We start from the raw sequence: 26,552 nt of genomic DNA, 5'->3' as shown, positions 1-26,552 counted from the left end.
TTGCATTTGCATCCTGCCTTTTTGCTAACAGCGTGGGAGAAGGGGAAGGACAGCAGTTTTATATCCAGTATATGTCAAGAGGTTCTAAACTGTAATATACAGTAACTGAATATACTCAAAGATTCAAACAATCTTCTCAGATACAGCTGTTTTTTCCTTATATTTCTGTTGCTACATATAAATCAAGTATGTACAGCTAAAGCTAGTTAGTCAAAGTAAACACCTGATAGTTGAAGTCAGCGCAGATATTGGGTGGAAAAAGACATAGAACGTCTTTAACAATTACATTTTTAATATGTAAAACCACTGGAGCAATTCCCTCAATGGGAAACGCTGCAACAGGTTTTATACTTCATGTACACATAGATGCAAACCCAATTCCTTACAGATGTTGCTAAGGATCGGTGCACACAATTTACCCTCTTGAACACGATTGCCAAAAACAACGGCCTTGTTTTTAGCTAGATTTTCTCCATGACTTTGACCTATGATACGGTAATTATAATTTCCATATTCAGCAGCATACTTTCCACCGTTGTAAACTTTAGAGCCGTCTCCACTCAATCAAGCTGAGGAGAGCGATGGGTGAGTGGGGGGGGGACTCCTCATTAATGCCTTTGATTTGAGAAGAAACTCTAGCGTTTACACACTCAGACATGCAGTTTATTTCACTGGTTATTGGTTGTAAGACTGCAAATATATTAGGGCCTTAATTGTCTTCAGGAAACCCTTTGTAGTTTGTTAAACCCTCTTGTATTTAGGGCACAGTGACCAGGTGCTCTGCTTCCACTGCTTTATTTCCTAGAGTAGACTGTAATTTCTTCATGTCACCCACACTGGACTCTTAATGTGACTCTGTTTGAAACAGTTTCGCTTGTTGTTTTATGTGGAAAAGCAATTATTTGGGCGCATTATTTGTTTTCTTCATATTATAATAACTTCAATAATTACGTTAACTACATAATTATAGGAGTATTATCTAATTGACATGTTAAATGTCTCATAATATACTGTGAGAAATTATATTTTGTGGTTTGGAAGAAGGCACTGAAGGAAGCTTTCATTTTCATTGTTTTCTTTCTGGTCTGAATTAAGCCAGCTGTGTTGGCCCTAAGTGTTTAAATGAACTTGGCCAAATGCACTTTAAATCAGGCATAAATATTACAGACCTCCAGTGATGATTTTATTTGACTGAATTATGTCCTGAGCGATACGGTGGTGCAGGTGGTGTCGCTGTCACACAGCTCCAGGGACCTGGAGGTTGTGGGTTAGAGTCCCGCTCCGGGTGACTGTCTGTGAGGAGTGTGGTGTGTTCTCCCTGTGTCTGCGTGGGTTTCCTCCGGGTGACTGTCTGTGAGGAGTGTGGTGTGTTCTCCCTGTGTCTGCGTGGGTTTCCTCCGGGTGACTGTCTGTGAGGAGTGTGGTGTGTTCTCCCTGTGTCTGCGTGGGTTTCCTCCGGGTGACTGTCTGTGAGGAGTGTGGTGTGTTCTCCCTGTGTCTGTGTGGGTTTCCTCCGGGTGACTGTCTGTGAGGACTGTGGTGTGTTCTCCCTGTGTCTGCGTGGGTTTCCTCCATGTGACTGTCTGTGAGGAGTGTGGAGTGTTCTCCCTATGTCTGCGTGGGTTTCCTCCGGGTGACTGTCTGTGAGGAGTGTGGAGTGTTCTCCCTATGTCTGCGTGGGTTTCCTCCGGGTGACTGTCTGTGAGGAGTGTGGAGTGTTCTCCCTGTGTCTGCGTGGGTTTCCTCCAGGTGACAGTCTGGAGGGGTGTGGTGTGTTCTCCCTGTGTCTGCGTGGGTTTCCTCCGGGTGCTCAGGTTTCCTCCCACAGTCCAAAAACACACGTTGGTAGGTGGATTGGAGACTCAAAAGTGTCCGTAGGTGTGAGTGAATGTGTGTGTGTGTCTGTGTTGCCCTGTGAAGGACTGGCGCCCCCTCCAGGGTGTGTTCCTGCCTTGCGTCCAGTGATTCCAGGTAGGCTCTGGACCCACCGCGACCCTGAACTGGATAATGAATGAATGAATGAAAATGTCCCAAAATCTATCCCATCCTAACTGTAATTAAAGGGGATTGCCACCAGTTTTTAAAAATGTATAAATGTAAAAATGTATGTATCTGATTTGTTAAGTTGTAAACAAAGTTGTGACTAGTTTCATATAAATTACTTGGTTTAGAAGAAACTGACCAAATCAGAATTGTTCACAGTGGTGGTGGTGGGAACCGGACACCTGACGGGTTTATGACACATACCACTACTTTACAGGATGCTATAGCATTAAATGGTTATTAATGAGCTGCAGCAGAGAGGATGACATAATAGTACACACAGATAACCATTATTTTTTTCATTTATGACACAGTTTAACAATCATAGAGTTTTAAAAATACAATATAAAACATGTATGTCCTAATTTCCTAGAAGTATTTTAAATATTTAATTCTTCAAACTTGTCATTTAACTTTCCCAATATACAGTTTGTAAAGAAACCCAGCTTAAATATGTCTTAATCATAACAAACCATCACTAGGCCTCCTTATGCTCTTTCCAGAGCAGCCAGCAGGGGGCGTCAGAGTCTTGCTCTTGGACCTTCCTGGGGCAGAGCTGCTTTTGATTAGGCCCCTGGCATGGGCGCAGACTCCAGTCAGCTGGCTGTAAATCAGCTCTAATTTGTAAGCTGTCAGCGCCGCAGTCTGCTTTCGGAACCTCCGTGCCAAAGAGCAGCCGTGTGTAAAAGGCAAGGGCGAGGCACTCGGACCCCCTGGGGCCGGTGGGCTGGAGAGGCGGAGAGCTGCAGCTCCAGAAATTGGTTCCAGAGGGACGCTGCCAGGCCGGCTGGGCTCCTTGTGCAGCTTCACAGAGCAGGAGGAGGTGCTCGTGGATTGGTTTCCCCTCAGGCAGAACGGAGGGCTGATGCACAGGCTGAGGTTTGGAGTGGACCCCTGACTGTACCAGAGACCTCCTGCTGTTCCCAGACTCCAGAGGCCTGGGAGGTGTGTGTGAACGTGGCTACATGTGAAATTTCTTAAGGCCTTTCACACACTGCTTTAGAATATCTGGGGACTCATTATATGGCGTATATAAGTAGATGATGACTCTACAGCTTATGGCACTAGAGAGTATACCGCAAGACACTGGGCCTCGAGCTGGGCCATCCGCATGTGAGGTGGACAGAGTAGACTGTCCCAGGTCAGCTGGTGTAGAGGAAACGTTTATTCCTTAAATTTAATCTTTTTTTAATTTAAATTTTAAAATATAAGGACAGTCCTCATGGTGATTTAAAGAAATATCTCAATTTCACAGATGCCATGCTGATTTTTTGTTTAAATACAGATGTGAATACAAATTCTCCGCAGATGTGAGTGTGTGAGTGAGTGGGTGAGTGTGTGAAATTGTCCACAGGTGTGTGTGTGTGTGTGTGAGTGAAATTGTCCACTTGTGTGAGGGTGAGTGTAAAATTCTCCACAGGTGTGTGTGTGTGTGTGTGTGTGTGTGTGTGTGAAAGAGGGTGCGAGAGAAAGAGTGACAGGATGACAGTGTGAAGTTGTCCACAAATGTGTGTGTGTGTGTGTGTGTGACAGGATGAGTGTGTAAAATTGTCCACAGGTGTGTGTGTGTGTGTGTGTGTGTGTGTGTGTGTGTGTGTGAAAGAGAGAGCGAGCGAAAGAGTGACAGGATGACAGTGTAAAATTGTCCACAAATGTGTGTGTGTGTGTGTGTGTGTGTGTGACAGGATGAGTGTGTGAAATTGTCCCCGTGTGTGTGGGTGTGTGTGAAAGAGAGAGCGAGAGAAAGAGTGACAGGATAACAGTGTGAAATTGTCCACAGGGGTGTGTGTGTGTGTGTGTGTGTGTGTGTGTGTGTGTGTGTGTGTGTGTGTGTGAGTGAAATTGTCCACTTGTGTGAGGGTGAGTGTAAAATTCTCCACAGGTGTGTGTGTGTGTGTGTGTGTGTGTGTGAGTGAGATTGTCCACAGGTGAGAGTGTGTGTCTGGTGTCCTGTGCTGAGTGTTCCCTCAGTGATTGCATATTGGCTCTGGACCCACTGCGAGTCTGATCAGGATGAAGCTGTTACAGAAAATGAGTGAATGAATGAACGTTTTTGTGAAGATATGATGCTGTTCAGCCAAAAGAGCATTAGTGATGTCAGGCACTGATGATGAATGATTGGTTTGTTTTAATGGCATTGATGCAGGACTCATATCGCCTAAATATTATTTAATTTATATTATTTAATTTAAATATCATTCAGTCTTTGTTGCACCTGTCATGGCCCTAAACCACGGGTTATAGAACAAACTTTTTACTCCTACATAACCACTCAAAAATACATCCAGTCACACAATAGCCTCTCCTATATCATTCATATCCAGCACATGCCTTGTCCTCAGCACACTCCTTCATGTGACTGGGAGCTGCTGACAGCCATGTTGAGCATGTGGGCCCTGTTCCAGCCTGAGAGAGAGTGGATTAGGCCCTTCAGGACAGCTGTTCCTGTCCCAGTCCCTAGCACACTGGGCCAAACGGACAAATGGGCGAATGGAGTTCCAGCACTGGATGGGAGGGTATGACTGTATCCCTCTTGTGTGCAGAGGGGAATTCTTTGGCAGGTCATTGGAGTGGGTCTCAATCGATGGCTTTGTCTGCATTAATTCCTCCCATTAACCCGGTTAATGGGCACTTTGAAAGGTAAGAGCAGTGTACTTCATACACCCAACAGGGCGTTTCAACCATGAACTGACCAGCTCCTTCTGACGTGGAGAAATGTTGATATATTTGGTAGAGTGTGGTACATTTTCATACAATTTCTACTCCAAATCCAGATGGGATTTCACCTTGGTTAAGTGTGTGTCTTTTTTCTGTCCCCCAAGGGTACCCATAAATAATTCAGTCACAATGTTTGACCAGACAATGGTCACTATTTCTAGCTCCAGTTTTGCACACATGGAAACCCAGGTTGAAAGGTAGCCAAATTCAACATGGGCTAGTCAGGTACTGCAAAGCGTCTGTTGGGAATGAAAAACGTGACAGATTTCCAGTTTTCCACCGCTCAGTATGGTCTGGTTACTAATCCAAATCCAGAATTGGTCTAAAATCTATTTTTCATTTCTGCCCATGACCCAGTGTTTCTAAGGAAGTACACAAAGTTTTTCCATGGGTCAGAGCTGTGTACTGCAGTACTCATTGCAGACTATCCACAGTATAAATATACATTCTGTCTTAGTGTCACTCCTTGCCATTTCCCCAGTGTTTGATAAAGATCTGAAAATAGGAAGTCGAATATAAAAGAATGATTGAAGAGTGTTATTTAAAGAAAGGCTTTGTGTGAACAGAATAAGACTGTACTGTATCTATCTGTGTGGTTGAACAGATAAGGCACTTGAAGGACCTCCAGGACCTCCTGGTCCCTCAGGTATGACATGCACACATTTTTTTTAAATGTATATATAAAAGTACTGATTTAAACATCACATTTACTGATGGCTTTATTACTGTAACACTTGACTGTGCTCTCTCTCTTAAGGCCCCCAGGGCCCTCCTGGAATCCCTGGTGTACCTGGACAAGATGTAAGTATGACCTCACGTGAACAGCGTGAAGTGTTGTCAATGACTTTAACGTCTTGTAACTTTAAGGTGGATCTATGTGTTTGTCTGTTTGGTTCAGGGAATAAACGGCCTCCCAGGCAAGGCTGGAGGTCCAGGGCCTAAAGGAGATCCAGGCGAAAGGGTAAGGTCCTATGGCCTGAATACACAATGCAGTATGTTCTAGTAGGGTCCATTCACTGCTTCATCCCATGTTCATCATGGGGTTATATCCATTTCTTATGCACGTTAGAAGTAGGGTTAGCCTCATTGTGAGTTGATTAGTTCATCACATGAGTGCCTATAATAAGACTCCTATATATTTGCTGGAGTTTGGTAGGCTGGTTGGTAAATATGGAGTGGAGATTACATTAAGCAGCATGTAGCAGCAGTCAAAAACAAACATCTGTGAAAAAACCCATATGAGGATTTCCAAAGTTAACATTCCAGCCAAGAACTCCATTAAAGAGCAAAAAAGTAGAACAGAAGTGGTTCACAGATTTGTGGTTCAGAGAAAGGCTCGTCTGACAGAGTTCATACAGCTAGTTTCATCAGGTGTTGCCCATCTTAGCCCGAATCAAGTTCAGTACGCGTTATATTTCACCAACAACATGTTTCAGATGTGAGAGAGAAAACAACACATTTAGCATCTCACTCACATCTTCAGAAATGCAGCAGAATTCTCCCCTCTTGAGGTAACCTTCAAAAGCGGGGAGTATCCTTTTCAGTTCTTCGCCTCTGACCCCCTACTGAGAGCTGATCTTTATTCTGATAATTGTACAGCCTACTATTCTGGTATCAGTACCAGCCTCTTGCTGCTCAGTGGGTGGATCAAACAGTGCTTTGATTCTCAGGCACTGTGTGGACTGTCTCGACCAGCGGAGGTGGACCAGTAAGCATTAAAGTGGACGGGTGGGCTGCCCCGAATGTTGAAAGAGCTGAAAGGAAGATGAGATGAGAGGCAGCTTCGCTGCATGTGTGTGAGGTTTGTAGAGGAAGGAGAGAGAACAGGTGATTTATGTGCAAGGGACTTTCTCATTGCTGAGCAATCAGTGAGCTCAGTTTTTCTGTTGGTAGTTTTCACAGGGGATTTCTAAAACTCCTGTGTTTATACTTATTTACTAAAGATTTAGTTAGGGTTGCAAAATACCGGGAATTTTCAAAGTTGGGAGATTTACCCTGGGAATTAATGGGAATAAAACGAGAATATTTAAAGCTAAAGGTGTGAAACTTACATATAGCTGGTAAAAATATACTGAAGCTTAATCTTGGCTAAAATAATTAGCTATGATACCAAAACAGTTGAATAGCAAAGCTACTCCTCAATCCCAGGCACATGGCACATTACTCACTGAAGGGCTATTGAGACCACACCCCCTGCACTGTTCATTCCTCCATAACATGTACAGCATATGTCCAGATGCTTTCTAGAAACCTGACACTCACCTACTGAAGGCACATATTTGGATCAGCTACTATTATTGACACTAATATCACTGAAACATTTAAAGGTGTAATCTCACAGTTGCTTGCTATCTGGTAAATCAGAAAAGCTCAATGAGCAATTTCATGTAAGAGGCTAGCAAGAGGTTAGCTTACCAAGGCCAGCAGGCTAGCAAGAAGTTAGCTTACCAAGGCTAGCAGGCTAGCAAGAAGTTAGCTTACCAAGGCTAGCAGGCTAGCAAGAGGTTAGCTTACCAAGGCTAGCAAGAGGTTAGCTTACCAAGGCTAGCATAGGCTAACTACTGATATTATTTTGCCTCAATAATATCATTATAGATGTCATAGTTATTATTTGTTTTATTTTGCCTTCATGTCTGCTGTTGACAAAAAATGGTACATTGATTATAGTGTATGATATAATTCCTTTAAATGATCCAATATTTCCTGTTAATTCCAATAAATTCCCAATGTTCACAAAATGTTCATGGAACGTTTTTGGAATATTTCCGAAGTTCCCAAGCTAAAGTTCCCATGGAAAGTTACCTGTAATGTACTGGAAATGTATTGGAAATTATCCACCTCTTTGCAATGCTAGTCACACTTTTCATTCAACTTTTTTATTAAATCCTTTATCTTCAGAAAAGTGAGTTTAAAGACAAATGTTTGATAATAAGTTCTGAATCACAAACACCACTCCAGCTCATTCCAAAAGTAATGAATTGTCCACCATCACTAAAGAGAACAGTGCAGGGTGTCTATATCCATCTAGCCCTCACCCGGCACTGAGCATAATGACCTTAGGCTCATATGCAGCTACTGTCATTTTATTGCTTTATTTTTAGCTCCTATATACCTCCTATATATGCAAACGAACACCTGTGTTCAAAATGGGACATATAGTGTGTATTCGCCTGTTATTGTTGTATTCTATATGTTTACTTTTGAATTTGCATCTACACAGGGTTTTCCAGGATTAATTGGGGAGCAAGGACAACCGGTAAATTACTTGTTTCTCAACACATTTTGTACTTTCAACATATTTCTATCCCCTCTATTGAATGTTTTTTTTTATCCGGCCTCTCCTTAAATGTCTCCTCACAGGGTCAAATTGGTGCTAAGGGGCAGAAAGGAGAGGCAGGAGAGAGCCTACCTGATGTGAGCTTGTGATTTTATTGATAAAAGCATAACAAGATATTAATATTGCTAATAATTATTGAATAATAGTGGGTAAGTTTGTTTTTGTGAATTTGTTCAGGCTTCAAAGTGCTTTTCTAGATTTTCTAGTATTAGCTAAAGCAATATTTCATCTTACAATTTTAGTTTTATTATTGACATTGGAATGACTGTGGCTCATATTCTATATTTTCCCTGAAGTCCTCTTCTAACACCAAAAAGAGCGCTATATTTATTTATTTAATTATTTTTTTTTTTATCACTCTCAGATTTTTCTGTGGAACTGGTTGTGTTTGTTACTGCACTTTTAAGACAGATAGCGTAGGTACCCCAAGTTCCAGCCACTTTAATTATAGTATTGGAAATTTTAGCTAACTGTAAATAAATAGAAGTACTTTACTCACTCAAATCAACGTTTTTCAGGAGTCAAATGTGTGTAGATTAATGTCCAAGACCTGTTTGACTTTGAAAGAAAATATGTTTTTAGATAAAAACGCTTTTGTTTAAGTAGGTGCCAATACTGCTAAGATTATTAGCGCCCCCTAACTCCTAACAACCTCCCCTGCTTGTGACAGTCAAACGAGACAGTTGCTACCACATTCAGTGGTTTTGAGAGGTTCACAATGAGATCACGTTTGTCCTGTGTTAGTATCCGTACTCTACATGAAAGGACTACAATGGCGGTAGATTTTCCCCTCAGAGAAAAGGAAGCTAACCGCTAAGCTAACTTTAACACTGAGGTAAATATCTGTCGTGAAATGGAAATGTGTTGTGTTCCACATGCAGTTTTGCACACAAAGAATTACAACACTGTTAGAGACACTTAAATATTGTTTAGATGTGTGATTTCTTGCAAAACTGATGTTTAAATGCCCTACTAGGGCTTGATCTTATGTTTTACTGTTTTACCCACTGCGATTGGCGAAGAGAGAGAGCGGAGTTGCACCATATACGGCAGTGGCCGGAGTTAGGGGAAAGACTGCCATATGTAAATTACCTCTGTTCTGACTGGCTACACTCTTTTCACAAGAAATATTTAGGACAAAAGTGTCTCTTTTAGATATGTATGTAGTGTTATATATGTATGTGTTTCCTGACAGACAGGAACAGTACAATTTATCACTTTCCCACCACTTCCACTGCAGTTAATCTGCTATAGACTGTCAACAGGAACAACCGTCCGAATCAGTTTAGTGTGAATGAGCAGTCATACATAACTGTTTGCAAAGTTTTGACATCACTACCATGATGGATTCTAAACCAGGCTTTTTTTGCAGCTTACTTGGTTTATGTGTATATTATAACTGTATTGATCAGTGTATTTTTAAGCAGTCTATTTTTAAACTATAGATTGCAACGGTACAGGCCTTAAACATTATTTAAATGAAAAATTAGTGCTATAACATCTGACCAAACTAAACTGATCTGACTGCAGGGTGAGGGGATTCAGCAACTGAGAGAAGCTCTGAAGATTCTGGCGGAGAGGGTGCTCATACTGGAACACATGATCGGCATCCACGGTAATTCAGGCTAATCCTGTCTGTCTTAAGTGGCTTGAGAGAAGTGCATGGTCTTGAACAAGATTCAAAGGGATGCTACTACCATTCAGTGCGTGAGCCGCTGACTGATGTTGGTGTGCTACTGTGAAATACTGATAAAGACTGATGAATATATGTTCAAACTAAATTTGAAGTCTCAGTAAAGCTGACAGGAGCATGTGTGCCGTGGTGTTACATCACACATATTTGGTAACACTCAAGGGTCGTTTGGAAACTGAAGACACCAATTTTTAGAAGTCAGAATATGCTCCAAAATTGTGTATATGCCTTCACCTAGTGCTGGGCGATATGAGCTCAAATCAATATCATGATTAATTGTACATTTTACCACGATTACGATTAATGAACGATAATTTTGACCCTCAGTTCAGTGACAAGGCTTGCACTGTAAATATGCTCCAGTATTACATTTTCTTAGCAATGTTTATATTTGGTGTGTGATTGTGTTTTGGCTGAAACTGTTTTTCCTCAGTGTTTACATATGACTTCTTTTTGTTCAGTGTCGTCTTAATTATAGTCAAAACACAGCACGTCCTCACCACAGACGCTGTGGTTTCTTTGGTTCTAGCTGCTTGAATCGCTTGGTCAGCCTCTGCGTTTAGGTGGGGACCAGTGGCGGATGCTGGTCTTTCAAGGAGGGGAAGCTCAATCTCGGTCTACATCTTAAAATGTGTGGGTTTATTTATACGTAAATTCTACCCTCCGTTCCTTTTCAAGAAAATGATCTGTACCCTGTCGTACCAACAAGGTGTCTTTTCCAGGGACTTGACTAGTGTCCTCTCAATGGCCAGCAGAGCTAGGCTGCTTAAACGGCCTTGGCCCATGTGAAGTGTGTCCGCCTGTGCTCCCACAGATCTTTACACCAAAGGATCTCTGATTCGCTCATTTCGCTGTCAATCAAAAAGGGATTCAGCCTCAGACAGATCATCCAATCATCATGCAGAAGCTGAGCGTCCGGGCCAGTCGAGGCCAGCCCACTGCCCCATAGACCCCCAGAGACGCTGAGCGTCCGATGGGCGGGACAAAGCCCAGCATTTATCCAATGACTCGTCTCGTTTCGCTGCACTTCGCTGCTTCGCTATTGAACTCTGTGGACACTCAGCGTCCTCACTGTTTAAAGCACTGTGAAGCTGCGGGAATGATTGAGAGGAAAGCCGTGTCTTTACCAGTGATAAGAAGCTGATTCTGAACAAAAGTTGAGCACGTTGTAGTGCATATTTATTCAATGACACGTACACACAACAGTATATATTTGATCACTTATTTTTTATTACATTTTAGGGGAAGCTGAGCTCCCCTTGCAGTCTTAGAGCAATCGCCACTGGTGGGGACATAACAAACTAAAAATAATTAATATAGGCAAGATTATGTCGATTAGAAGTTCTGATTTTGATTAATTATTTCGATTAATTGCCCAAACTTACCTTCACCTATTTTCCTTCACAGACTGCTTTTGAATTTTACATTGGTAATGTGTGGCCTGGATGGGTCCACACCTTCCATAATAAATGGTAACATTTTTCTCCTTAGAGCCTCATACGCATTTCTACTCTGCATCCACCCATTTCAGAGAATTTCAAGAGAAATCAGCCGTGTTTCTATATGTTGTTGACAGATGGCACAAGCTGTGCATAGTACAGCCTCAGCTTGCATTTGTGGACACAGAAACTGTGTTTATCCTCAAGCCCATGTGGTAATCTCTGTCCCAGAAGCCATTTTTAATGCAGTGCCATACGGGATTGAAAGTCATGGGCAATTAGTTGTGTTTTCTGCCTTGCCCTTTACGCACAGAGATTTATCTGGGTTTTTATGGCATTATGCAATCGCTCACTAAGGAAACGTTAGGCTAGTCGATTACCCACTGTTTTGAGCCCCAACACATCTTTTCTTTTAATAAACCAGGCCTGTCCTAGAAGCTCCCTTTTATATATAAGTATGAAATAATCACCTGTTAAGTTTATTCTAATGATTTCAGGGTTTTTGAAATGGGTTGCAGGCTACAGTTTCAATATGGAACTGAAAAAGATTAAAATAAAATAAAAATTGTGTCTTTATCACTGGTTGTTGTTTGTTATTTGCATTTCACACGCTGTGGCAACTAAGAATTTTACATTTACTGGGATAAGAACACACAAGGGGCGGCACGGTGGTGCAGCAGGTAGTGTCGCAGTCACACAGCTCCAGGGACCTGGAGGTTGTGGGTTCGAGGGGTCTGTGAGGAGTGTGGTGTGTTCTCCCAGTGTCTGCGTGGGAGGTTGTGGGTTCGTGGGGTCTGTGAGGAGTGTGGTGTGTTCTCCCTGTGTCTGCGTGGGTTTCCTCCCGGTGACTGTCTGTGAGGAGTGTGGTGTGTTCTCCCTGTTTCTGCGTGGGTTTCCTCCGGGTGACTGTCTGTGAGGAGTGTGGTGTGTTCTCCCTGTGTCTGCGTCGGTTTCCTCCGGGTGACTGTCTGTGAGGAGTGTGGTGTGTTCTCCCTGTGTCTGCGTGGGTTTCCTCTGGGTGACTGTCTGTGAGGAGTGTGGTGTGTTCTCCCTGTGTCTGCATGGGTTTCCTCCGGGTGACTGTCTGTGAGGAGTGTGGTGTGTTCTCCCTGTGTCTGCGTGGGTTTCCTCCGGTTGACTGTGAAGTGTGTGTGTCTGTGTTGCCCTGTGAAGGACTGGCACCTGTATTCCCGCCTTGCGCCCAATGATTCCAGGTAGGCTCTGGACCCCCCGCGACCCTGAACTGGATAAGGGTTACAGATAATGAATGAAGAACACACAAGCAGTAAGAACGAGGAAATAGGACATTATGAAACGACTTGGAATATTCCAAAACCACTCAAAATTCATACAATTAGTTTTTGTTTGTATACTTAAATCGACTGCTGGACTAAATAAAGCACTGATGAATTGCATATGTGTTTTTGTATTTGCAGAGAACCCAGCAGAGGGCGGATCTGGGCTGGAAAGTTTGCCGGATCCTCTTCCGCTGCCTGCAGTGAAGATCAAACGAGCCCAATCCGCCGCCTTCAGCATAGGCCAACAGAAGAGAAAGAGAGTTTGACATTTACACTAAAGCTCTTGCGTAGCTGTCACTCAGTGTTGTTCTGAACAATCCTCAGTGAACAGCGCTCTCGAAGCCTCTCCACTTTTCAGTTTTATGTCATGTGCTGTACAATGTTGACAAGGAAACGTGTGTATTCTAATTGCAATAATGTGGGGTTTTTTTTACATTTTGTATGTTTCAAACCGGTCTGTTTGAGTTAATGTGTGAATTCAGAAGGCTGTGAACTAAGCACAGCAGAAGGTTAATTATCCCAGAGGTAAATTTAATCAATCAGTAGTTGCCCATTGGACATGACATATTTTAACCCAGATAAAACGTAATGCAAATTTGTAGTTTTATGTTGTTAGTGTTGGGGGGAAAAATGGTTGAGTTGCCTTTAGTGCAGCTTCAGATAAATAAGAGTGTTATCTCAGCCTTAATGAGTACAGCGTGAGCTTTTAATGAGATCTTCCCCAGACGACAAGGCGCACCTGGGATTCCCGGGCTCTTTGTCTCAGGAGAAATATCTAAGCAGCAGAAGATTTCATCTAAAGTCTCATTTGTCTTTCCATCTCTTCTTGGTGTTGTCTAGGAGAAACTACGCTTGGTTTTCCTTCCTCTGGGACGTTTTCCAGGTTTTTGGCTTGTCAGTAAGCAGGCTCGCCATCTCTGCATTTTGTCTTACCTGTATCCGCTGTGCTGTCCAACTTTTGTGAGTTTGTGTGTGTTAGAAACACTTCACCCACCACTAGCCTGTCAGCATCTCTCAGCCCATGCTCGGCCCCCCCAGCTTGTTAAAGCCGCAGCGAGACAGGACGGAACAAATGAGGCCCTCGCCTTCCAGACAGCTCCAAATAAAACGCTGTCAAACCAGAAACATCTGGATCGTCCACAACAAACAGCGAACCAGCCAGCTATTGTTTTTGCTCTCCAGCCCAGAAACACAGTTTTCGGTAGGAGGTTTTCTCTCAGCTAAATTGCAACCGCAGCTTTATTCCCCTCGGTTGCCTCCTTATCTTCTCTTTCTTCTCCCTGTGTTTGTTGCTTCTCCTTCTATTTTGTGAGTCCCAATAACAGACATGTCACTCCAACTCTCCGCCTCTTTTGGAGCAGGCCAGAATTACCCTGGAGCCTCTTTACTGAGAGTCTGCAGACGTGAAATTAATAAGGTTCTCATTCTGACAGAAAATAAACACTTCGGCTCAACTCTCTGCTGCGTTGTTAACACTTGCGCTATTTTTCTTAGCCAGGTGTTAATGTTAAAGTTTGAAAATGGTGACTGAGAAGAATTTATTGGTTACTGCGTTTGTTATGAGTTCCACTGGGAAAAAAGTGCTGGAAAACACATGCCTTGTTCTTGGGGATAATGCTGTACCCAAATTACATGAGTTTGGATTTAAAGCTACACAGCGGTTGCCATAAAATGACATTCAAAATTATGCATTGCACATAAAATGCTTTAAAACATATTAATACTCCTAATACTTAATCACCTGGGGTAGTCTCCTCATTTACCGGTGAAGTCCAGGTGGGCTGTGACACGGTGCTCATTTGTAGGTTATCCTTCTATACTTCAGTGTCACTCAAATGTGATGCAAATCTAAAGGAACGTATTTTAGGCACTGGGCATGTCTGGGCTGATCATAAACATTCGGGCCAGGGGTTAAGGTGTAGCTGTAGTTTCTGAAGGTACCATTGCTCTAAGTCTACGTTTTTAGGCCATTTGGTTTGGTAGATGTTTGTGTCTCTCATTTTTAAGACAATACAGTACTGCACTATAACATGCATTCGCTTCCAAGACTAGCTTTATGTTTGATTTAACGCCTCACTGCCGTTTATTTATCGTCTCACTGCCATTGTTTAATGTACGAATGCTTTACTGTGTTTCTGTGCCTTCTGTCTGAGTTAATGGTTTCAGCTTTGTTTAGAAAGCACCTGTTGTGTGACTTCAGATTCTGTAGCTGGACATTATTCTTATTTGGATTAACATTGATACACTTTACAGCGTCTAAATGTAATACAGTGGACAGCTGTTTACTGGGTTGTCTCGTACAGTAGGCAGTGTAAAGGTGGCAGTGGTTATATAATTGAGTACACTATAAAACTGCTCTGATTTGTCTTGATTTTTTTTGTACTGTAATATCATGGCTGTGTTTGACTGTGCCTTGTAATCAGCCGGATATTGATTTAATGACTGTATGTACTCTGTTTGCACTCTGACTTCAGGTTGGTAACACATTGCTATAAACATGTTAACATTTCTTAGTGGGTGTATTTTTGGGTTCCTGTTACGTTCAATAAACGTTTTTTTCAAATACACAATAATGCAAATGTATTTTGCACTTTCTCATAACAGTACATCGGGCATCTGTGCCTGGCGTGGAACCTGATATCCATCTTCATCACTGTGTTGACAGCCCTGTTCACTATCAAGAAAGTTTCAGGAAGGAAGAGACATAAGAACACCGGAGGAAACCCATGCAGACAGTGGGAGAACACAGACTGATGGTAGGTGGATTGGCTGTTCAAAATTGTCCTTAAGTGTGTGTGAGTATTGAGTGATGTTGTGATGTCCTGTGTGTGTTCCTGTTTTGCGCCCAGTATTTGTAGGATTACACAACATGAATAGATGAATGAATAATTAAAAATGTCTGTGTTGAGCATTGACCGGATGGCCACTAGGGGGCCTGCAGAAAGATAATATTTCTCATTATTAATATTAAGTGAAAATCATGGAGGGTAGTGTTGCAGTCACACAGCTCCAGGGGCCTGGAGGTTGTGGGTTCGATTCCCGCTCCGGGTGATTGTCTGTGAGGAGTGTGGTGTGTTCTCCCTGTGTCTGCGTGGGTTTCCTCCGGGTGACTGTCTGTGAGGAGTGTGGTGTGTTCTCCCTGTGTCTGCGTGGGTTTCCTCCGGGTGACTGTCTGTGAGGAGTGTGGTGTGTTCTCCCTGTGTCTGTGTGAGTTTCCTCCGGGTGACTGTCTGTGAGGAGTGTGGTGTGTTCTCTCTGTGTCTGCGTGGGTTTCCTCCGGGTGACTGTCTGTGAGGAGTGTGGTGTGTTCTCCCTGTGTCTGTGTGGGTTTCCTCCGGGTGACTGTCTGTGAGGAGTGTGGTGTGTTCTCCCTGTGTCTGCGTGGGTTTCCTCCGGGTGACTGTCTGTGAGGAGTGTGGTGTGTTCTCCCTGTGTCTGCGTGGGTTTCCTCCGGGTGACTGTCTGTGAGGAGTGTGGTGTGTTCTCCCTGTGTCTGCGTGGGTTTCCTCCAGGTGCTCCGGTTTCCTCCCACAGTCCAAAAACACACGCTGGCAGGTGGATTGGCAACTCAAAAAATGTTCGTTGGTGTGAGTGAATGTGTGTGTGTGTTGCCCTTTGAAGGACTGGCGCCCCCTCCAGTGTGTATTCCTGCCTTGCACCCAATGATTCCAGGTAGGCTCTGGACCAACCGCGACCCTGAACTGGATAAGTGCTTACAGATAATGAATGAATGAATGAATGGATGAATGAATGAATGAAAATCATGGAAATAAAAAAATGGAGGATGCTTTACTTTCCAAAAACAATTTTATATCCATTTTGATACAACGTCATACAAACAGTTTGGACCTTCATCAGCTAAAGGCTCATGTGATGACGACGGTGTTGACATTGATGAGGGGTCTATTTACAGGTAGATGCTTTGTCCTTGGCTCCTCACTCTGTCTCCTTTTCCTCTCCATGCGTGATGACGTAGCAGAGATTTTTGTAGTCAAGGTTTCCAGCGACGTCCAGTGGGAAGTTGGTGAACATCTGATTCATCTGAGAGGAATATATCAAAAAGTTTTAAGTGAAGTTGGAGTTACTAATAAATAGCCGCCATACATACTCAGGTATTACATATATGACCCTACCTTCTTATGTAAAACTTTCTCAGTCCAAAAAGGGCATAAATGTGTTCACATCTACAGAACGTACATATGTGACCTCTCTGCTATTACTTTTGTGGCTGAATGCCATCCAATTCTTACAGCAATGTTCTAACATAGATCTTGGCGCTATAGTGTTAGTGTAGGTGTTTCTAATAAAGTGCTCAGTGACTGGTCCTACAAGATAAGCTTTAGTATATAGCAATAGTGGATGAGGTTTCTCTCTCTCTCTCTGTTTCTATATGTGTGTGTGTGTGTGTGTGTGTGTGTGTGTGTGTTTTCTTGCTCTCGTCAGCTGAAACTGCTGTTGGTTTAGACCCTGCGGGGGACGAGTGTGCCACAGTGTTTGATCAGCAGCATGTGTTCATGTCTCCTGTGTGTACCCTCATGGCTGATCAAGAGTGCTGCCCAGCGGCCCCTGCGGACCCCCGGAGAGCCCGTTGCTGTGCCAACGCAGCGTGGCTGCTCATCTGCTGGACACATGGGAGCCACAGTGAGCCTACGCGTTTTTTCTTGGTTTTTTTTTCTTCCCCCTCCCTTCCCTTCTCTTCACTATTCTGTGTGGGATTTTTGGTATTTGACAGCAAGATGGATTATTGTAATCACAGGAGCCATCAGCGAGGCAGGACGGTGCCACGAGAAGCCAGCCAGCAGATTACTGCACATGGCTGCCATGGGAACAGAGGGCTTGTTTGTTTTCTTCTTCTTCTTCTGTGTGTGTGTGTGTGTGTGTGTGTGTGAGATAGGCATTTACTTTCAAGACTGTGATATAAGAAGTGGTTGCTACACACTTCATGAATGAAAACAGACGCTGCCAAAACATCGACCAGTAAGTGTAATTACAAAGTTGGTGTTTCCAATAAAGTGGCCAATTAGTGAACATATGGTCGGTATGGATATGGTTTGTGTTTGAGAGAGAGAGAGAGAGAGAGAGCATGCAGAATCCACATTCCTCTGGCTGTGAATCGTCTTATTCCCTGATGTTTTTCCTGAAGTATTAAAAGACGCATTAATGAATCTCAGGGGCGGGGCTTCACCCGTTCATTGGAAGGAAAGTGTTGCTCACCTCTTCTTCTGAAAATTTGTCTGCTTGAGACATCAGGTAATATTTGATCCTGTTGATCAGCGGAAAAACAGAAAGTCGTTAGAATCATACGTCAAACACAGTTTAATTCCTGCCCACTCTCACCTAGGGACTCTCATTACTTTAGTTTGGTGTTTCTCCCTGAGCTGGGAATCGAACCCGAGCCTGCCTCGTAGAAGGCAGTATCATTTGTACTGTTCTTTAATCAACACATATTTATACTGTCTCCTGTTGATTGAATCCAGAAGCAAACAACTCACTCGTCTCCCTTCAGAACTCCTGTTCCCTCCGGGTCAAACATCTTAAAGGCGTTCAGAATAGTCTCCTCAGGGTCAGTACCTGAGGAATGAGAAATCTGCCATGGTCAATCGAAGCATACGTGCTTAGCCCTCCTGAGAAGTTACATCGTGCAGTTTCTGCCACACTGAGCTTGGATTAGCAATGACAGAGGCTCTATTCTCCCTGTTACAGCTCAGTGAAACATCACAATGATTTTGAAACTGTCGCATTAAGGTAAGAATACTACCTAGTGTTTATTTGAAGAGCAAGTTCACAGAAGTTCTCAAATTCTTTTAAAAAATCATTCATATAAACAGTAATTCAAAGTGTCCGGAGATTTCAAATAAAGTACACACCTTTGAGTTTCTCACCAAACATGCTGAGGAACACAGTGAAGTTGATGGCACCAGGGGCTTCTTTCAGCATGTCTTCCAGTTCATCATTCCCTACATTCAGACGACCTGAAAATACAAACACACATAAGCTATGGTTACACTTAACATCTTCTAGAAGCTTCATTCTTCCATGCACTGGCCACTTTTTGAGTTCCTCCAACCTTGTAGGTTCAGAGTGCACATAACAGCACACACTGTTGAGTTTGTTCTTATTGACTTATTGTCACTTGTGTGAATTTTTTTTAAACAAGTGTCAGTTCAGAAGAAGGTCCAGACTGTTGCATATATTCACCCTAGTAAAGCACCTGTTTCTAATAAAGTGACCAAATTCATAGTATGAAGCCCTATAATGGAATATATATTTTCCATTTATATTGAGATTATTTATGGTAAAATAATATGTAAAAGCTGTAAGAATCTTTACTAAAACTATAAAGTAAATGATATATTGCTTTTGGACGGAACTAAAATCACTGTGGGTACTCAGGTATTACATATATGACCCTACCTTCTTATGTAAAACTTTCTCAGTCCAAAAAGGGCATAAATGTGTTCACATCTACAGAACGTGGTGTGTTAAACTGTATGTCATGTATTTGCAGAGCAGTGGAATAGAAGTCGATGCTGTGAGTGAAGTCAAGAGTCTTTACCCACAGCTGCGAAGGTGTCTCTGAGGTCGTTCTTGTCGATGAAGCCGTCTCTGTTCTGATCCATGATGGTGAAGGCCTGCAGGCGTCATAACACGTTAACTCTGGACACATCAGCAGCTCTCTAGATGTCGCAGAAATGTGCTGCGCTAATGTCTTAAGAGCCCATCCATCAGGTATACTGTAAATTACAGTGATTATGGCCATGGTCTGCTGCAGCCAAGGAGCAGGCCGTTAACGCTATAGCTCCTGTGAGTTATGGTCTGTATGGATTGTATGGTTTTAGAACGGCACATGACTGATGTGTGGGATCAGCGGAGGAAATGGCACTTACCTCCTTGAACTCCTGGATCTGAGACTGCTCAAACATGGTGAAGACATTGGAGCTGGCGGACTCCTTCTTCTTGGCTTTTTTGGGTGACTACAGAAATGCAAAGTAGCGTTACAGGAAGCATTATATTGTTTTGTCTATGCAGTCTGAGCTAGTCACTGAAACACACAGGCTGGCACAAGCTTCTTAGACCTGTAGCCCTCCAATCCAGCTTATACAACACCCTCAGAACTCAACACACTTGCAGGAGAACACAAATTAACATTGACCTGCATGCATTGCACTGCCAAGCTACAATACTGTAAACCTTGTGTCCATTAGAAAACCGTAGTAAAGGATTTGTACGGTATATCCTACCATTTTGAGAGTGGCAGAGGTCCTGCAGATGGTCAGCTAAAGCCTGGACACACAATAGAGCCACGGCTACTCTTTTATATATGAATCCCACCAAGCATAGCTGCTCTAAGTTTAGACAATAGAGTCTGGCTTGGAAAAATGCAATAACTAACCACCCTTGTGAGGTATGCTGACCATGCAGAGAGCTTTGACCTCCTCAAGGACACAGCTCTGTCCACTATGCCAGGCCCACTGTGCCCCTTTCACAGGTGCTACTAAGTTAAGATCAGTATTCCCAGGGGTGAAGTAGGGACAGGGCTGTGGCGGGGTGGTAGAATTCCAAAAATAAATGTATCTACACCTCAAAAATATCTTTTTTTATGTAGAAATATCATAAATATGAGCAGCAGATCATTTATTTATTATTTATATTATTAATATTTATAATTTTCATCATGAGACATAAGCCATATACAGTATGTCCTAACATTTGTGGACACCTTTTATATTTAAGGTTTAAGGAACATAGATTCTATCATCTCCTATAATCTTTCTATAATCATTTAAAAAATATAGTATACAGCAAAATGGTACCCACTGGTGCAGCTGCAAAAGGGCCTACTGTCCTCTTTGGTTTGTATATAAGCTCTGTGTCTTTTAAGATGGAACAGAATGTTTTGGTAAAAAAAAGACAACTTGTTTGTGTGTCGCTAAAACTTAACTTGTCTGTACGTTTGAATTAACAGAGAAACTCATTTGTAACTTTTGTAGCATTTACAGTCTGCGTTTATTTTCACGCAGTTAGTGGTCTCCTGAATTTAGAGTCCACTTTAAAGAGTTCCATTTTGAGTAACCTGAAACCGCCAAAATAAGTCAATGTTACCAAACTATGGAGCAGGTAATGCAGCATCCTCATCTCTTTTCATGATTTTCAATATTTGGAGGTATCTTCACCATCTAAGCCCTACCAGATTCTGTTTCTCTGCTGTGAGCAGGGAGTGAGAAAGATTAGCATATTGGACAAAGACCTGTTATTATTTTTTTACCTGCTTATTGACACTAGGGTTTCCAGTGCACAAACAGACTAGCTAATTCACATTAGTCACATTAGTTGGCATTCAACATATGTGACCTGTAGTGGATAAGTAAATGAATTACAAAAACAGCAGATAGCTACCCCCTAATCTCATGCGCTGTCCCTGAGTCCCTCTTTTTAAAGAGGTTTTCAAAATCATTAGGCCTGTAAAGCACCCAGTTTTGTTTCTAGCCACTGTCCATCCATGGGGAATTGTTGGATGCTGGTTTGGGATTTGGAGATTGCAATACTTTCAGCAGCTGTTCTGGCTTTTCACTGGACATCTAGCACATGAAAAAGACAAAGACATCACTGGAGGATTCACTAGGCTCAAGTCAGGAGTTTGACTGACCTTACAAGCTAGCAGACATTTCACACCTGCCAAATCAGGGCTAACGTTGGCTTGCTGTTGATAAGAGCCAGCTAGTGAAGGTTTGCTGCTGTTATTAATATGTTACGGAAAGCTCTGAAAATCTCATAGATTTACTCTTAAACTCCGCTGAGACCCATTTACAAATTTGTGGTCCAAGTCAGAAGGATTGTTTAACTAAACAGTGCTAACGTGGCTAATTACGACTAAAAGCTAGCGATGCTAGTTAGCGCGCTAGCATGTTTTACACAGCTAGCCATGTTAGCTGAGTTTGGATGAATGATCTGTTGCAGGCAGCAAAGTCATTATGTTTTTTTCTAGGTTGTGACAAGTCATATTAGTTGACACATGCCAAGTTCACAAGCTAAACATTACTTTCATCACGTAGGGTCATTAGTCTAACAATACACAAACTGTCCTGTAGACCACTGTCATGCCATTCCAACCCAGTCTCACACCTACTCCTGATATAGTCACATATATAGAAGGCTGCAATTTGTGACATAGTCGCGTATTTCTAGCATTTTATGCGACAATATCAAGATCATAAGTGTATGGGTAATTACCATAGAAACACTATGTGACTGTAACACAAAAACTCTTCCTCATTACAGGCGTCTTTACTGATATAACATAGAAACGCCATAATGCGAATTACAGATCATAGGTTCTTATTCCAACAAAGGCATATAGTATTTCATTATAATATTTCTCCTAAACAATGTTTATTATTGGTGTCCTACTTTAGCTTTAACTCTAACGAGAACATTTCTTTCACTTAATGTTATTTTGATTCATTTTCAAAAGATTAATACTGAAAAGGACATTTCTCTAGACGTTATTTGCGTCAATATTTTACCAAATAATGAATTAGTAACGTTATATTTTCCGTAAATAAAAATAAGACTGTGGTATTAACAGATGGTAATGACGCCTTTATGAGGAAGAGTTGTCATGTTACTGTCGCATAACACGGGGCACTGATACGACGGTTTCTATGGCAATTACCTATTCACTTACGATTGTGATATTGTAGCATAAAATGTCGGAAATATGCGACTATGTCACGAATTGCAGTCTCCTATATGTGACTATATCACGAGTGAGTGTGAGACCGGGTTGGCCATTCTGTGGTCAGTGTCATTTCCATATTAAAGGTAGGTCTAAGCTGGTTTTATCTAGGATAGATAGATGTGATTTCCTACCCTCCCTCCAAAGTTACATAGTGATGTTTCTGCAGTTCTGAGCCCAGAGTAGCAACAACAGAGTCTCAGCTCTCCCAGTTACAGCTCAGCGAGCAATACAATTAATTTGAAATTGTAATTGTAAAGTACGAATATTACATAGTGTTGCTTTAACAGTGATTCATACTATTACAAGCTACACAAACTGTGGGCTACTACTGGCCTATTAAAGTTGTTTTACTCTTCAGTGGCCACACAATTCAAGCTTAGACCATGTGTTACTGAAATTACAATATTAATTAGTGTGTCCTGCATGCAAAACACAAGAATAATTAAATAACTCGCCATTGTTTTTCTACTTTTTTATCACGTTTATTGACACAGTGGCCTCCAATTGTTAATCAGACTCTTTCTACCTATTGAGGACTGAAATAGATCATGGGTCATGCATATAAAATTGACACAGCTGATCTGGGTGCCACTGGACTCCCAGCTGTCTGTGGTAAATGGAGCTAAATGGACAAAGAAACTGATTCCAGACAAACTTTGTGTGAGTCACTGAATAATTGTGTGCCCAGACCAACATCATTATAATGTCATCACCAAGTCTGCATCCAAATGGGGAAAGAAAAGATTGATTAATGTGAACTCCGCTGCATTTATTCTCAGACGCCAATATGTCTCCCACTCAGACGGAGAGACAGACCCCCACTCGCCACCTGGCAGAGAAAACAATGGCATATATTCAGACAATAATACAACCTGGACAAGAAAAGCCACACTGACTGCTGTCATGGTACAAATATAGCCTCGGCCCTTGTTGGCATTTTTTTTTTTTTTTACTGGGGAATTACAAAGCCCTAGCTGCGGTTGGGCAGGCTCAAGAAAGTGTGTGTGTGCTAGAGGACACCTGAAGATCAACCATCCACTGTGAGAAAACAACTCAACACTATGGGTCTGAAAGGACGTGGATCGCTTTTGTAGGTAATGGAGAGAAAAGAAGAAATGATACAAAACAGCTGCTGGTTTTCACACCACAGAACCCAGACCTCAGCGTCATAGAATGTGTTTGGGATTACTGTGTCATACAGCTCCAGGGTCCTGGGGTTGGGCTTGAACCCACATGTGTTTTTGGATCATGGGAGGAAACCGGAGGAAACCCACACAGACATGGGGAGAACACACCAAACTCCTCCCAGACAGTCACCCGGAGGAAACCCACGCAGACACAGAAAGAACACACCACACTCCTCACAGACAGTCACCCGGAGGAAACCCACGCAGACACAGGGAGAACACACCACACTCCTCACAGACAGTCACCCGGAGGAAACCCACGCAGACACAGGGAGAACACACCACACTCCTCACAGACAGTCACCCGGAGGAAACCCACGCAGACACAGGGAGAACACACCACACTCTTCACAGACAATCACCCGGAGGAAACCCACGCAGACACAGGGAGAACACACCACACTCCTCACAGACAGTCACCCGGAGGAAACCCACGCAGACACAGGGAGAACACACCACACTCCTCACAGACAGTCACCCGGAGGAAACCCACGCAGACACAGGGAGAACACACCACACTCCTCACAGACAGTCACCCGGAGGAAACCCACGCAGACACAGGGAGAACACACCACACTCCTCACAGACACAGAGAGAAAACACCACACTCCTCACAGACAGTCACCCGGAGGAAACCCACGCAGACACAGGGAGAACACACCACACTCCTCACAGACAGTCACCCGGAGGAAACCCACGCAGACACAGAGAGAAAACACCACACTCCTCACAGACAGTCACCCGGAGGAAACCCACGCAGACACAGGGAGAACACACCACACTCCTCACAGACAGTGACCCGGAGGAAACCCACGCAGACACAGGGAGAACACACCACACTCCTCACAGACACAGAGAGAAAACACCACACTCCTCACAGACAGTCACCCGGAGGAAACCCACGCAGACACAGAGAGAAAACACCACACTCCTCACAGACAGTCACCCGGAGGAAACCCACGCAGACACAGGGAGAACACACCACACTCCTCACAGACAGTCACCCGGAGGAAACCCACGCAGACACAGAGAGAAAACACCACACTCCTCACAGACAGTCACCCGGAGGAAACCCACGCAGACACAGGGAGAACACACCACACTCCTCACAGACAGTCACCCGGAGGAAACCCACGCAGACACAGTGAGAACACACCACACTCCTCACAGACAGTGACCCGGAGGAAACCCACGCAGACACAGGGAGAACACACCACACTCCTCATAGACACAGAGAGAAAACACCACACTCCTCACAGACAGTCACCCGGAGGAAACCCACGCAGACACAGAGAGAAAACACCACACTCCTCACAGACAGTCACCCGGAGGAAACCCACGCAGACACAGGGAGAACACACCACACTCCTCACAGACAGTCACCCGGAGGAAACCCACGCAGACACAGGGAGAACACACCACACTCCTCACAGACACAGAGAGAAAACACCACACTCCTCACAGACAGTCACCCGGAGGAAACCCACGCAGACACAGAGAGAAAACACCACACTCCTCACAGACAGTCACCCGGAGGAAACCCACGCAGACACAGGGAGAACACACCACACTCCTCACAGACAGTCACCCGGAGGAAACCCACGCAGACACAGGGAGAACACACCACACTCCTCACAGACAGTCACCCGGAGGAAACCCACGCAGACACAGGGAGAACACACCACACTCCTCACAGACAGTCACCCGGAGGAAACCCACGCAGACACAGGGAGAACACACCACACTCCTCACAGACACAGAGAGAAAACACCACACTCCTCACAGACAGTCACCCGGAGGAAACCCACGCAGACACAGAGAGAAAACACCACACTCCTCACAGACAGTCACCCGGAGGAAACCCACGCAGACACAGGGAGAACACACCACACTCCTCACAGACAGTCACCCGGAGGATACCCACGCAGACACAGAGAGAAAACACCACACTCCTCACAGACAGTCACCCGGAGGAAACCCACGCAGACACAGGGAGAACACACCACACTCCTCACAGACAGTCACCCGGAGGAAACCCACGCAGACACAGTGAGAACACACCACACTCCTCACAGACAGTGACCCGGAGGAAACCCACGCAGACACAGGGAGAACACACCACACTCCTCATAGACACAGAGAGAAAACACCACACTCCTCACAGACAGTCACCCGGAGGAAACCCACGCAGACACAGAGAGAAAACACCACACTCCTCACAGACAGTCACCCGGAGGAAACCCACGCAGACACAGTGAGAACACACCACACTCCTCACAGACAGTGACCCGGAGGAAACCCACGCAGACACAGGGAGAACACACCACACTCCTCATAGACACAGAGAGAAAACACCACACTCCTCACAGACAGTCACCCGGAGGAAACCCACGCAGACACAGAGAGAACACACCACACTCCTCACAGACAGTCACCCGGAGGAAACCCACGCAGACACAGGGAGAACACACCACACTCCTCACAGACAGTCACCTGGAGGAAACCCACGCAGACACAGAGAGAAAACACCACACTCCTCACAGACAGTCACCCGGAGGAAACCCACGCAGACACAGGGAGAACACACCACACTCCTCACAGACAGTCCCCCGGAGGAAACCCACGCAGACACAGGGAGAACACACCACACTCCTCACAGACAGTCACCCGGAGGAAACCCACGCAGACACAGGGAGAACACACCACACTCCTCATAGACAGTCACCCGGAGGAAACCCACACAGACACAGAGAGAACACACCACACTCCTCACAGACAGTCACCCGGAGGAAACCCATGCAGACACAGGGAGAACACACCACACTCCTCACAGACAGTCACCCGGAGTGGGAATCGAACCCACAACCTCCAGCTGCGTGAGTGCGACACCTACCTGCTTTGCTTTTCACTTTTCCAACATTTTCCACACCTCAAATGTTCAGTCGGAGAGGTTAGTTTCATTTTTACAGTTCTTATGAAACAATTCGTCCCAGTCACAAATGTGGACTCACCTCAGTCAACCTCAGTGGTCGTGTGTGCATTTTTTCTGCATTCCACGTCCTTTCAGACCCACCAGGTTGAGCTGTCTTCTCACAGAG

The 26,552-nt window shown here is 43.9% G+C and overlaps 2 protein-coding genes across 4 annotated transcripts in view; one reads left to right on the top strand and one right to left on the bottom strand.

Moving 5' to 3' along the window:
- Window positions 1-15,263, top strand: part of LOC136679056 (collagen alpha-1(XXVI) chain-like) — a 48,523-nt gene extending 33,260 nt beyond the window's left edge. For 2 of the 3 annotated variants that reach the window (XM_066657335.1, XM_066657334.1), the window contains exons 8-14: window positions 5,366-5,407; window positions 5,519-5,562; window positions 5,660-5,722; window positions 7,982-8,017; window positions 8,122-8,175; window positions 9,629-9,713; window positions 12,667-15,088. In XM_066657335.1, coding sequence (XP_066513432.1) covers window positions 5,366-5,407; window positions 5,519-5,562; window positions 5,660-5,722; window positions 7,982-8,017; window positions 8,122-8,175; window positions 9,629-9,713; window positions 12,667-12,794 — 452 coding nt within the window. In that variant the 3' untranslated portion in view covers window positions 12,795-15,088. Of the gene's footprint in view, window positions 1-5,365; window positions 5,408-5,518; window positions 5,563-5,659; window positions 5,723-7,981; window positions 8,018-8,121; window positions 8,176-9,628; window positions 9,714-12,666; window positions 15,089-15,132 lie in introns of those variants that run through there. The other variant, XR_010796520.1, reaches the window with a different exon arrangement.
- A 1,201-nt stretch (window positions 15,264-16,464) lies between these two features.
- Window positions 16,465-19,466, bottom strand: LOC136678063 (myosin regulatory light chain 2B, cardiac muscle isoform-like). Its single transcript, XM_066655865.1, has 6 exons — window positions 19,416-19,466; window positions 19,085-19,160; window positions 18,396-18,500; window positions 18,021-18,099; window positions 17,743-17,791; window positions 16,465-16,569 (listed from the first exon to the last, which is right to left on the bottom strand). Exons 1-6 carry the CDS (start codon window positions 19,449-19,451, stop codon window positions 16,465-16,467), a joined length of 450 nt encoding a protein of 149 aa, XP_066511962.1. The 5' UTR covers window positions 19,452-19,466.
- Window positions 19,467-26,552: the final 7,086 nt, after the last annotated feature.

Source organism: Hoplias malabaricus, chromosome Y, assembly GCF_029633855.1.
Source record: "Hoplias malabaricus isolate fHopMal1 chromosome Y, fHopMal1.hap1, whole genome shotgun sequence".
NCBI classification, from domain to species: domain Eukaryota; kingdom Metazoa; phylum Chordata; class Actinopteri; order Characiformes; family Erythrinidae; genus Hoplias; species Hoplias malabaricus.
This window is presented reverse-complemented; position numbering and strand designations above follow the sequence as displayed.